Raw genomic sequence first — 13,426 nt, forward strand, 5'->3', positions numbered from 1 at the left:
TCCCCTTGGTCGGCTCTGACTCAAATGAGTACCTGGTGCGGTGTGTAAACATCACCAACTCTAGATACAAAAGTGACCGGGTATGGTGCTAGCCACCCACCCCCTTCGTAGGTGGTGCTACTCGCTAACTGTACTTGCCCCAGCAGTCTGTCAAGGCTACACGCCGGGTGGGGAATCTTTGTCTTCTGCACGTAGTTTCTACTGACACAGACGCACCGCAGAAGCAAATAATAACCACACTTGTATAATGTGTACGTTTAAGAGGCGTCTCATTTATTTAGCTAAACAGAACGGCACAATTCAGTTGCACATCAATTACAAATCTATACCCCACGTGGTTTTTTTTTTCCCCCTCTCGTTTATAATACAGAACACCTCTTTGGTTTTCCCGTACAAAAAAAAAACCCAATACAAAGGCTTGAACGTTCTAGTTGTTGTTTGTAAGTTTTTTTGTTTTATATATATGTCGTGTCCGAAATAAATAATGTAAAAAAGTACACACAAGACCCCTTTTTTTATTTGTTCCAATCGATGAGCAGAACAAATTTATACAAATATACGCATGCCAAGAAACACCCGCAAGCAACGAGAAAGCCGCGATAACAAATGAGACACACGCACATTTAGAATTCTATACATGTACACAACCGATTCCGATACAGACCACCGCCTAGTGTATACATATGCATTTGTAAATGTCCTATTCTGAGATCCGTTCGAATGTTGGGGTGGGAGGTTTCGAGTGGGGGAGGTGTCAACATTAAAGACAAAGATCCCCCGTATAACCTTAACGGACTGTTGAGGCAAGTGCTGTTAGCGAGCACGTACGAAGGCTGGCACGGCACACGAGGGGGTGGGTGGCCAGCGCTACGCCCGACCGCCTTTGTCTCCCCAGTGGCGATGTTTACACACCGCACCAGGTACTCATTTGAGGCTGAGTCGACCTAGAGGAGGCCCGGAACCAATTCAGATACTCGTCACTGGCGTTGGCAGTGAGCGGGAATCGAACTCGGTTCGCCGGGGTTCGTTAGCGCAGCGTTGCGCTAACCGCTACACCAGCGCTCCCCGTTACACCCAAGGACGCACACACACAGACACACGCGCGCGCGTGTGAGTACATATACACGCGTTCTTGCATGCAGGATGAGGAATAAGTTGAGACACGTGGATCACAATTGTCGCTATCCTTGTTACTAACACACGTGGAAAACACATGTACAACACACACACGCACCTGCACGTATGCTATCGACTGACATGCACACCTATACCGTGTACGCCTTTGCACATGGGTGAGTACGCGTAGGGGAGAGTGCAAATTACGAGGTTATTGTTGGTGTTGCTGTCATTCGAGTGGGTGTGTGCTCTTGTCGTTTCGCTGTTGTTATTGTCTTTGCTGCAGTGGTTAGTTACATTTTATCAAAGGCGCCGTTTTATTTTTACTGTCAAAAAACGCCCGCTGTAATTTACCAAATATAATCGCGTGCGTGTGGCACACACACACACACACGTGTAACGCACACATACACACACGCGTGCACACACGGGCGCGCGCACACACGTGGACACGTACGCGGCACACGTGCACACACATGTTCACGCGCGCGGGCACGTGCGCACACGCGCGCGGGCACATGGGTGGCACACACGCGCGCGCGCACTCTTGACATGGTTTTCGAGGCTGCATTCACAGCATGCTTGGTGGACGAACGTGAAGTACCGTGCGATGTATGCGAGCACCTATTATGGGTATTATTCATTACACGGTTCGCGTGTCTCAAACGTTACGCCAACCACCTCACCACGCTGAGCGCGGCGTGGAGTTTTTTTTATTGTTACAATTTTAGTCGATCGAGGAGAGGTTTACAAAATACATCAGCCACGGATTACTGAATACCGTTATTGTTTTAATCACCCCTCCCGATCCTGACCCCCCTCCCAACCCCCACTCACTCGCACCCGCGCATGTATTCATCGCGTTCAATCAATTCATTGTTGTATCTTCAAGTTTGGCAATTGCCGATGTATGACCCACAAGCCCCAAACTAAATCTGTAATCCTACAGCGCAGGTTTGGACCAACAACACCGTGGGACGCACGAGGAGAAAGACGTACGCCGATGTCAAAGAAGTAGTCCGTTTTGTAAGGCAGCTGCGTTACAATTAATTTCAGCCGGGAAAGCGTAGAGGCGGAGCAACAACAATAAAAAAGTAGTTCCCTTTTAAAGCCACGGTTGGTCAGCCATCGAATTCGCCATGGTAACGTGGACATTCGTCTCGATGTCTCCGAACCAACCAATCGGATGCAGCCACGCCCGACCCGACACAATGGGCTATGCACGCGTCGCGCGCGGCACTTCCCATACACGGCAATGACTGGGGGGGGGGGGCGAGGAGGGGTTCGGTCAGTACAGTACAACATTTAGGATAGAGCGCCCCGGTGGCTGAGACACCAACGGTATATTTCGGTCGCCAATACTGAAAGATTGTGGATTCGCATCGGGCTGTAGCATCAAACGGTGACGATACGGAGAGATCTCACGCGCGTTTGCCGACATCGGGCTGGCTACCGTGACCAAGGCATTGATTGGAGTGGCCTCCACGTGAGCGAACGCCGACGGGTGAACGGGAAGAGACCACCTTAAGAACGGAACGTGGGATACCGACAGGATTTATTTCTCTGGGTATCTCCCTCTTCTGTCTTAGTCTGTGGGTATCAGTGCGAGCCTGCGGGCGTCTCTGTGAGTCTACGGACCTCCGTGAGCCTTATGGGAGTACCTATGTGAGGTTAGAGACCCACAAATCACGACCTAGACCATTCGATGGTCTAGGTCACCATAGACAACACGATGATGAAGATCTTTTAATGTGTGTTGTGCCACTTAAGTAGGCTAACACTTTGAAAATATGGGATGCGACTAATATTTGTTTTTCTGTAGCAGAGCGTGTGCGAAAGTGTGCCCATGCTCGTGTGTGAACAATATATATATACCACATGGATGGATCTCGGCAGTAGTTCTGTCTTAGCTGCTTCCGCGGGACGTTATGATGGTTCTGAATGGATACAATCCCACGATATCACAACTTAGAAGAAAATTACAGGGATTATTCGAGGTGTATATATATGTGTATTTTAAGGATGGGATGCATGATGTAAATAAATGGCTTGGAATTCAGGATCGAGATGGGATTTTGTAAACATGAAATAGCCTTAGACAAAAAAAATCAGGAGACTGCTTTGGCAGTGATATACAATGACAAACATGAGATGCCTGATGGGTATTAAATAATATAACTTAGTCGTTTGTCAATCCACTGCTGGATGAAGACGTTAACTTCAACCTCTTTACCCGAGTGTAAATTAAACAAATACATTTGGTGGCGATGCTGCTGCTGCGTTCATTGACAGTGGTGCACGACCAGCAAACAAACCCAACACATTCTTCAATAACAATGCGGCCTTAAAAAAAGAAAACTATAGTCGACGTTTCGGGCAATGGCCCTTCTTCTTCTACACAGCACACGGAAAGCCCACGCTTACCCTATAGCAGCCGCACACGAGCCCATCTCATTGCTCCGGTTTTGTTTCGAATTGTTTAAATAACATGGAAATAATATGCAGGCTCAGTTCGACGTAACGTGTAGGCCAAAAAGCATGCAACGGATACAAGTCTAAAACAATACAAACGAGAACCAAGTTACTAAAAAAACAAAACTCGTTAAGATTCATTATCATACCAACGTCCTCCCAGCGGTGTTTGTTTTCAAGGGGCTATTGGTTATCCCTGGCCCGGTTTCGACTGTTCGGTGTCTCACCAGCAAAGGCGTAGCCTGTACGAACGCGCGTCGCTGGTTCACCTGGCGGGAAGCGGCGAGGAATTCGGCCATGCGGGGTGGTGAAGGGGGTGAAGTGGAGGGGCGACGCTGCCGCCGTGGTGCAACACCTGAGCGATGGGTCGCGCAACTTTCGGTTGCGTGCAACTGAAATCGCGCTTGTGTCGACGTCCGCAACGAGTTGCAAGATATAGTAATAGGTTTTTTTTTACCCTTTTAGCTGGCACAAAAACTGACACCTTTATACAAGGGATCATGTTTGCAGTAACCACAACACAAGCAGTCGAAAATGCAAACAAAAATAAACAACTCTGATAATGATATGCACTGTCCTTGAATTTGATTGGTCCACACCCGAGACGGCTTTTCTTAGAGCCTAGTCTCCACTGGTGTTGGACCAGATGACACATCAAATTCAAGGACAGTGCATATCATTATCAGAGTTGTTTATTTTTGTTTGAGATTTTTGACTGCTTGTGTTGTGGTTATTGCAAACATGATCCCTTGTATAAAGGTGTCAGTTTTTGTGCCAGCTAAAAGGGTAAAAAACCTATTACTATATCTTGTTACTGGCAAAGGAGGTCTCATAATGAGTTGCAAGCAGTTGCTCGGCTAAGAGGCAGCGTCGACGTCCTCGCGTCGATCTACTCCGTGATTTGTCAGCACGTGTTTCGCCACGTGCTTGTGCATTCGCTTGCACGTGATTGGTTGTCTCACAATCGTGACGACGCTGCCTCGTGTTTAAACTTTAAAGTGATGGAGAGAGGGGGAGCGATGGGGAGGTTTGGAGTGATGGGGACACGTGGGTTGGTGATGGGATGACTGTGACATGGTTGGACCAGGTGGGTGTGGCGGAGTGGATGTGTACGGGGGGAGTGGTGTGGAGTGATTGGGGGAAGGAGTGGTTGGTGTTCAGTGTTGAGAAGAGAGAGTGGTGTGGAGTGATGGGGAGGGTGTGATGTGTAGCTATGAGAAGAGGGGAGTGGTGTGGGGGTGATGTAAGTGGTGTGGAGTGATGACGGGGGGGAGGCGATGAGAGAGGGCGTTGCGGGAGTTTTAGAAGGACGCGGAAGTGAAGAGCTGAGATATTGAGGTCAAAGATCGTAGAGGAGGTGGGGAGAGTGATGGAGGGGGCGGGGGGGGATTTCTGGGCTGGAACTCGCGCTAAGTTGAGATCACGCTCACAACAGCGTCAGAGGGAATTCATCAAGTCCACAACTCAACCTCTCGATTCGTTGTCTAGATACGATTAACCCCCCTCCCACGCCACCACCCCCGATCTGCGTTGTCGTTTTCACCGCTTCGCTTCTATTGTGTCTCCTTTCCATGCCTCGTGTGTTTTTCTTTTTCGTTTCGCTTAAACGGTGTAAAATGAATATATAGCCTCGGAAAACCACGTGCCGAACACTTTGCATCCGTTGAAAATGATCGAATCTGACAGCCGTGATTGGATACGTGTGCCGTTAGCATTCGTCATCGATACCAATCGACAGATCAACCCACGCCACCGTAAAGCATTCTGTGCAAATATTGGCTTTGCTGGTGGAACAAATATTGCGACTCGGACGCAATCCGTCCAAAGTCAACGTAATCCCCTCGCTCAAAATGAGCGTCCAGGCGGTGGCTTCGCCAGTGGGGGGGAAAGTCCACATTCCTATGGCGAGGGCGAGTCTATCCATGAGACATCACTGTTGACTTGAACCACGAAGTTGGAGGGTGACCACTCAGGTGAATGTTGGGCTGAGTTAACGCCGAACAGGACCTTAGAATCAGAAATAATTATACTGGAGGAATCCGATGAGCCATGAAGCTCTTTTTCACAGACGTCCATCTTCAAAATGAAATTATGACCCGCTCATCTAACTCTCCCATTACCGCACTTACGGTGACCTGAAGCCAGCTCTGATTGCCGTGTTGATAAAAAAAATTCAGACCAGCATTGTGTGTTCATTAATTTAACCGCTAATTAATTACTGTATACGGTAGACTAAACACAATGTTATGGTAATCAACCATTCGTGAACAAGGGCCATTGCCCGAAACGTCGCATATAATAGGTTTTTTAACTTTAAAAGCAGTGCTATTGAAGGATGTTTGTTCAGGTTTTGTTATTTTGCGCAAGGCGAAAATAATTGTTGATAATTTATCATTTGGCCTTTGAGACATGTACAGCCAGTTAGCTTAACGATTTATAAGTACAAAACATAGATTCGTAATATGTAGAAAATATTCCTAAACATGGACGTTTATTGGTAAATTTTCCCACAGCGGCGCACGACTATAATAATATCAATAAAGAGTTCAGATTGAGTCGGAGTTTGGATTGCGATTTAATTAAGTCGCGGTAGATGCGATCCAAAAAAGTGCCCCGTTCAGTGGGAACAATATCCCCATAAATAAGGTAACGTCAGAGTTTGGCGAGATATACGCTGTACGCGGGACAAATAACGGAGGGTAAACCGCCGCGTTACTGTATCAGTCCGCGTATTGTATCGTACCGCTCAGCCGCACAGCTCAAGAAAGTAGTTCTTTGTCGACCGCTCATAGATCGCGCTATAACGGTGCGCGGTTCCGCGTTTTCACGGGGGTCGTTGTGCGAAAAGTGTTCCCTAATGCAAGAACCGTGTTGTGTGAACACGCGTTAAGCGAGCACTTACCGTGTACATATGTAATCGCGTGATATATGTATGACACGTGGGCCAGAAACACCAAGACACTCGCAAAAGCGAAAACGGAACAAAGAAGTGAGAAGTGCACGTGAGTGAGACCCATGGGGGAGAGGTGCATGCTGGGACAGAAGAGCAGGCAATTAATTGGAGGGACGCGCGCAAATTAGAGACATCATATTGGCTTGAATAAAATGATGTTGTCTGCCAATCGAGTCGCACTTAAGAAATATCTATTTCTTAGGTCAACAGGCTTTGCTTGGGAAATAAACTTCTGATTCAGGTCCTGAAGTGCGTGGGTGAGGTTATATTTAGAAGTGTGGGTGGGTGATTGGTTGAGTGGGTGGATGAGTGAATGAGTGAGTTTGTGTGTGAGTGGACGAGTGTGTAATTGGGTGAGTGAGTGAGTGGACGAGCGAGTGAATGAGTGTGTGGGTGAGTGAGTGAGCGTGTGAGTGAGTGTATGGGTGAGTAAGTGTGTGAGTAGGCCAGCGAGTAGTGTGTGTTGGTGGGTGTATAATTGCGGAATGCTTTGGTGTTGTCTGCCGGCCGAGCGAGTGACCACCACCCCCCCCCCCCCCCCCTTGAAAAATAACTGCTTCGCTCAATATAGGATGGACAACAGGAAAATGTAAAGTGTGTAGTTGTTCGCCACAATGGAAGCAACGGGAACGAGAGTAAGACCTTACAGAGAATGGCTTGACGACGAAGTAAGGGATTGGTGCCAGAAAGATGTGGCCGCTACTTTTGAGCATATTGGCACGAGACGGAGAAAGGATGCAGACAAATGACGATATGTGCAGTAGGACACCTACGGACTATCTCGCCCATGGACCGTTACGATGACGATGATGATGCTCTCAATGAGCTGTACTCTGGAAAGACACCTTATTCTCATTCTGCCAAGTGGACGCGGGCACGACGCGTCCCGTAACAGCGGGCGATGGTCGGCGGTCCGAGGCTAAACACGGAACGTAGCGCGCCCTTTCCAGGCGATGATGCAGCGCTAAGTTCGCGCGCGTGCGCCGAGACGAATCAACGTTTGCGTCGCCTGAGAGGCCCCTTCATCCAGCAGTGGATAGACCACACGGCCAATGTTGACCGTCATCCTTGCTGAAAAGTGCGGTCACGTGGGAGTGTTGGTCGCTGCTAAGTTCATTTACTTGCGGTTTAGAAACCGAACCGATTCAAATGGGGGGGGGGGGGGGGGGGGGGGTGGGTAGGGTGGGGGTCTGTCGCAATACGTTTAAAGAAAGGCTGGCAATCGAACTCTCTATTTTATCAAACCAAAACAAATGTCGGTGATGCTGCTGCTGGCAGTAGTGCACAGCGCAACGAGCAATTAACAACAACAACAACTCAACACACGTTCATCAATATCACCGTGTCACCAACATTTTATAATTAAACATTTTTCATGTAAAAGGGTTTCTTCAGCCGTCACGCTTTCGCGATTACTGAGCAGGTTGTCTATCACCTAATAGCTACGATTCCGGTAGCTATTCGCATATTGCCTATTTAATCGGGAGAAAAAAAATACGTAAAAATAATTGTGATATTAATCAAGTGCTGTCTCCAACTTGCGTCGTTCACTCTGTGTCTCTGCTGACTCTCCTTTGACGTGCTATGAAGCAGGGCCATTACCCGAAACGTCGCCAATTATATGTTTCATTGATTGTAAGGTCACACAGTGTTATTGAAGAATGTGTTTGAGTTTGTTTTTTTAACCCACTCTTTTAGTTTCTTTTCGTGAAATCACACCACAGCATTACAGTATTATGTACACATGTGCTCGGTCAATATTTAAAGTCGCGAAGATGAATTTTAGAAGACAAAATCACGTCCGTTGCAATGCTATACATTCACACACACGCACGCACACACACACACGTGTTCACGAACGTGAAATAGTTACACTATTTATAGATGCAGATGTAAACACGCTCACACCTGTTCATTACGCCGGGTCCCAAACCCCCCCCAGAGCGATTCGGCAACGCGCATCTTAAATCACCTCTTTTTGAAATCACGCAACTCAATCAATCGTCGCCCGCCGAACTGCTTTGCCCACGTCCGAGCGAACAGTTGCGCAACAAGGACATTTAAACGGCGACGTTCAGGATTGCGTAACGACAAATCGAGAGTGTCAGGCGCATTTGCAGCCAATTCGCCGGGCGCATCGATGCTTGAAAGCTGAGTCTGTTAACCGCTCGCGCAAGTCGCTCGCAACTGGTCGCGCAAGTCGCTCGCAACCGGCCGCGCAAGTCGCTCGCAACCGGCCGCGGAGACGTGCCAATCTTGCTGGGCGGTAGTGGCTGTGATGCACGTGGCTTGCAATCCAGCGCTAGGTGAAGCAGTGGAGGATTTGTGGATCACCGCAATAAAAATGTTGTGATCCCCCCCCCATCCCATCTCATCCCCCTTCATGTTGGGGCGTCGACGAGGTGCTGTACCCTGGCTCGCCAGGAGGAGGCGGTGCAGCGATGTGCAGACTACTCTCCATCTCTCCCCTCTGTGTGGGATAGAGTTGGTTGCCCTATCGCACGCAAGGTGTTCCGGCTTCATTCTCATATGTATAAACACTCGTTTAATGGGTGAACACATTGTATATGTGTGTGTGTATGTAGAGGACAGCAGAGCTTGGGAAATAGTTGGTCACGCCGGTTTCACCGCCTGGCTACTGCTGCTGTTACATGATGCCATGTACTAGCATCAATAAATTGAACATTTATTGATGCTATTACTCATGGCGCAATGCAGTTGCATGCAACCACAGTCGCTCAACTGATCGCTCAGGTGTGGGCGACCCCCACACATCGACGTTGTTGTGGGGATTTTTTTGTTCTACTCCACTCCCCAATGGCAACGCGCGGGGGGCTCGAGGAACGAAATTAATGAATTCACGAGTGGGGGGAGGGGGTACAATGAACGAAATTAATGAATTCACGAGCGAGGTGGCGGGCGGGCGGACGGAGGGGCACCGTGCACTTCCTACGCCGCCGCCGTTTAGTGATGTCAAACACACGGATCGATGATGATGATGATGGTGATGATGATGGTAGTGATGGTGGTGATGATGCGTACTGGTCCCGCACATTCCTCCAGCTCATCGTTCTCTCTCTCTCTCGCTCTGTATCTCCACCTCCTCTTACGCCCTCCACCAACCAAACTAACTCGCCGACTCGCCAATAAAGCAGCCACACGTCCACACAGCGGTGCCAAGCGGACAGTCAAGCAGCCAGCCGGCCTGCCAGTCAATCAGTCAGGCAACCAACCAAACAGCCAAACGCGCACAGCCAACCAACGACACTATAAGCTAACCAGCCATCCAGCCTGTAGTCTGTTCACCATCCCAACCAGTCAAACAAACCAGTGAGTCAGTTTAGCGGCAGACAATGAATCAACCAACCAGCCATTACGGCCAACCGATTTGTCAACCAAATAACTCAGCAGCCTACCGTCTAATCAACCAAGCAGCCCGCTTCTTAACGAGACAGTCTTCAATTGTCAATGTACTTCGCCCCGAAACGAAACAAAGCAATGAACCAGCAAAATAAATATAACCCGAACCCCACCAAACCGACCATCACAGCACCACCACCACCACCACAGACGATCGTTGCCGCGACACTGAAGCGGTCGGGGTTTCTGTTTTAATGATTCGTGCGGAGCTTCAGTTCAGTGGAGCAGTCGTGGTGAGTGTGGGAGAGGTGGGGCGCAGGGGTGTGTGTGAGTCTGTGTGTGGGTGTGTCTGTGTGTGTGTCTGTGTGTGTGTCTCTGCGTGTGGGTCTGCGTGTGGGTGTGTCTGTGTGTGGGTGTGTGTGTCTGTGTGTGTGTGTCTGCGTGTGGGTGTGTCTGTGTGTGGGTATGTGTGTGTGTGTCTGTATGCGGTTGTGTCTTTGTGTGGGTGTGTCTGTGTGTGGGTGTGTCTGTGTGTGGGTGTGTCTGTGTTTGGGTGGGTGGGTGGGTGTGTGTGTGGGTGTCTGTCTGTGGGTGTGTGTGGGTGTGTCTGTGTGTGTGGGTGTGTGTGAGTTGGTGTGTCTGTATGTGGATGTGTGTGTGGGTGTGTGGGTGGGTGTGTGTGGGTGTGTGTGGGTGTGTCTGTGTGGTTGTGTCTGTGTGTGGGTGTGTGTGTGTGGATGTGTGGGTGTGTGTGTGGATGTGTGTGTGTGAGTGTGTGAATGTGTGTGGTTGTGTGTGAGTGTGTGCGGATATGTGTGTGTGAGTTTGTGTGGGTGTGTGTGAGTGTGTGTGGGTGTGTGTGGGTGTGTGTGGATGTGTGTGTGTGAGTGTGTGTGAGTGTGTGTGAGTGTGCGTGTGGTGTGTGTGGATGTGTGTGTGTGTGAGTGTGTGTGGGTGTGTGAATGTGTGTGGGTTTGTGTGAGTGTGTGTGTGTCAGTGTGTGTCAGTGTGTGTGGATGTGTGTGTGTGTCAGTGTGTGTGAGTGTGTGTGGATGTGTGTGTGTGAGTGTGTGTCAGTGTGTGTGAGTGTGTGTGGATGCGTGTGTGTGGGTGTGTGTGGGTGGGTGTGTGGGTGTGGGTGTGTTTGTGTGTGTGAGGGTGTGTGGGTGTGGGTGTGTTTGTGTGGGTGTGTGTGTGTGTAAGTGTGTGTGGGTTTGTGTGGATGTGTGAGTGTGTGTGGGTGTGTGTGAGTGTGTGAGTGTGTGTGGATGTGAATGTGTGTGGGTGTGTGTGAGTGTGTGTGTGGATGTGTGTGTGGATGTGTGTGTGTGGGTGTGTGTGTGTGTGTGAGTGTGTGTGGATGTGTGTGTGGATGTGTGTGTGGATGTGTGTGTGGGGGTGTGTGTGAGTGTGTGTGGGTGTGTGTGGGTGTGTGTGTGTATGTGAGTGTGTGTGAGTGTGTGTGAGTGTGTGTGGATGTGTGTGGGTGTGAGTGTGTGTGGGTATGTGTGAGTGTGTGTAGGTGTGTGTGGATGTGTGTGTGGATGTGTGTGTGGATGTGTGTGTGGGGGTGTGTGTGAGTGTGTGTCAGTATGTGAGTGTGTGTCAGTGTGTGAGTGTGTGTGGGTGTGTGTGGGTGTGGGTGTGTGTGTGTGAGGGTGTGTGGATGTGTGTGAGTGTGTGTGGGTGTGTGTGTGTATGTGGATGTGTTGGTGTGTGTGGATGTGTGTGGGTGTGTGTGGATGTGTGTGGATGTGTGTGGGTGGGTGTGTGTGTGTATGTGGGTGTGTGAGTGTGTTTGAGTGTGTGTGGGTGTGTGTGTATGTGGGTGTGTGTGAGTGTGTGTGAGTGTGTGTGAGTGTGTGTGGATGTGTGTGGGTGTGAGTGTGTGTGGGTATGTGTGGGTGGGTGTGTGTAGGTGTGTGTGTGGGTTGGGGGGAGGGGCGGCTGTGTTGGTAGTACGTGGGGGGTGGGGGGTGGGGCCTTCACTGAAGGTCCGGTGAAGACGAAGGCTGCCGTGGAGACGGCGACCCGACCCCACCTCCGGCGCTCTGACACACGTACCACTCATTCATGTTAGCGGCACGAGCAGCGTGCTGGGGCTGCGGTTGCGCCAGCGAATGCAGCTGGCGCTGGAGACTCAGCTCCTGCTGCTTGTGCGCGTGCAGCACTCGCCCAAGCAGCGAGTGCTGCTGCTGCTGATGGTCTTGGTGGTGGTGGTGGTGGTTACGGCCACCGCCACCACCACCACCACCACCATCGCCACCGCCGCCACCAGACGTGCCCTTGGGAGGACTGGAGGGCTCCGTGTCGCTGCAGTGTCCCGAGGGCCGGCAGTGAACCTTCATGTGCTTGCGCAGCGAGCTGGGGTGCGTGTACGACTTGCCGCAGCCGCGCACACGGCACAGGTAGGGCTTGTCCGACGTGTGCACGTGCATGTGCTTCTTGCGGTCGCTGCTGTTGGCGAAGCGGCGGTCGCAGCCCTCCACCTCGCACTTGAACGGCTTCTCGCCTGCGTCGGTGGGGGCGGGGGGGGCGGGCGGGGGGTGCACGGGGAGGTGAGGGAGGGTGGTGAGGGAGGGAGGTGAGGGAGGGAGGTGAGGGAGGTGAGGGAGGGAGGTGAAGGAGGTGAGGGAGGTGAGGGAGGTGAGGAAGGGAGGTGAGGGAGGGAGGTGAGGGAGGGAGGTGAGGGAGGGAGGTGAGGGAGGTGAGGGAGGTGAGGGAGGTGAGAGAGGTGAGGAAGGGAGGTGAGGGAGGGAGGTGAGGGAGGTGAGGGAGGTGAGGGAGGTGAGGGAGGTGAGGGAGGGAGGTGAGGGAGGTGAGGGAAGGAGGGAGGTGAGAGAGGTGAGGGAGGGAGGTGAGGGAGGGCTAGGTGTTGAAAGCGTGGGGGGCCACGTGGCCCCACCTGTGCAGTTGCACCGCCTGTGCACAATCGATTGTGACGTCACTGGGCCAACCCATGCATCGTCAGTCTGCGACGATTGTGACGTCTCTCCTCTCCTTACTTCCTCTCAACGAAGCGCCGACCAATTTGGCGGCGTTCAGGGCATCAAGCAAACCGAGCTCGCACTGCCACGAATTGTGGTGGTGGTGGTGGTGCTTTGGCAGCGGTGCAAAGGTACAGTCAACAACAACGGCACTCAACGCGTTCGTCAATAACAACAACATCAACGTGTGGCCTTGAAAGGAAAAGATTATAACCATTGCCCTTCTTAGCACGCAAATGCAGAGGACGCGTGCTTTGAAGAATGCTCTTTGCCCGAAATGTCACCTATCATATATATTGTTTTCCTTTAAAGGAAGCCAATGCATTACTGTATAGAACTTTAAGGGGGGGGGGGGGGTGGGGGGGGGAGCATAGCATACCGTAGAATATAGACAATTCTAAAAGATAGACACTCATAGTATGTGTAATATCGCATTACAACTCCAATTAATATGAGCATGTGACTCGCTGCAGTTGTACCGATGGACATGCATGCACAAAGCATCCACACACCTACACAGACAATTACATACCGACAT

At 50.6% G+C, this 13,426-nt stretch overlaps 1 protein-coding gene across 1 annotated transcript in view; it reads right to left on the minus strand.

The window, feature by feature from the left end:
- Positions 1 to 252: 252 nt before the first annotated feature.
- The window catches only part of LOC116952492 (zinc finger protein ZIC 4-like), a 39,729-nt gene continuing 26,555 nt past the window's right edge, over positions 253 to 13,426 (minus strand). Inside the window, exon 2 of the mRNA XM_032971883.2 lies at positions 253 to 12,413. Coding sequence (XP_032827774.2) covers positions 11,887 to 12,413 — 527 coding nt within the window. The 3' untranslated portion in view covers positions 253 to 11,886. The remainder of the gene's footprint in view (positions 12,414 to 13,426) is intronic.

This window comes from Petromyzon marinus, chromosome 47 (genome assembly GCF_048934315.1).
Source record: "Petromyzon marinus isolate PM22_M1 ecotype Great Lakes invasive population chromosome 47, UKy_Petmar_22M1.pri1.0, whole genome shotgun sequence".
In the NCBI taxonomy this organism is placed as follows: Eukaryota; Metazoa; Chordata; class Hyperoartia; order Petromyzontiformes; family Petromyzontidae; genus Petromyzon; species Petromyzon marinus.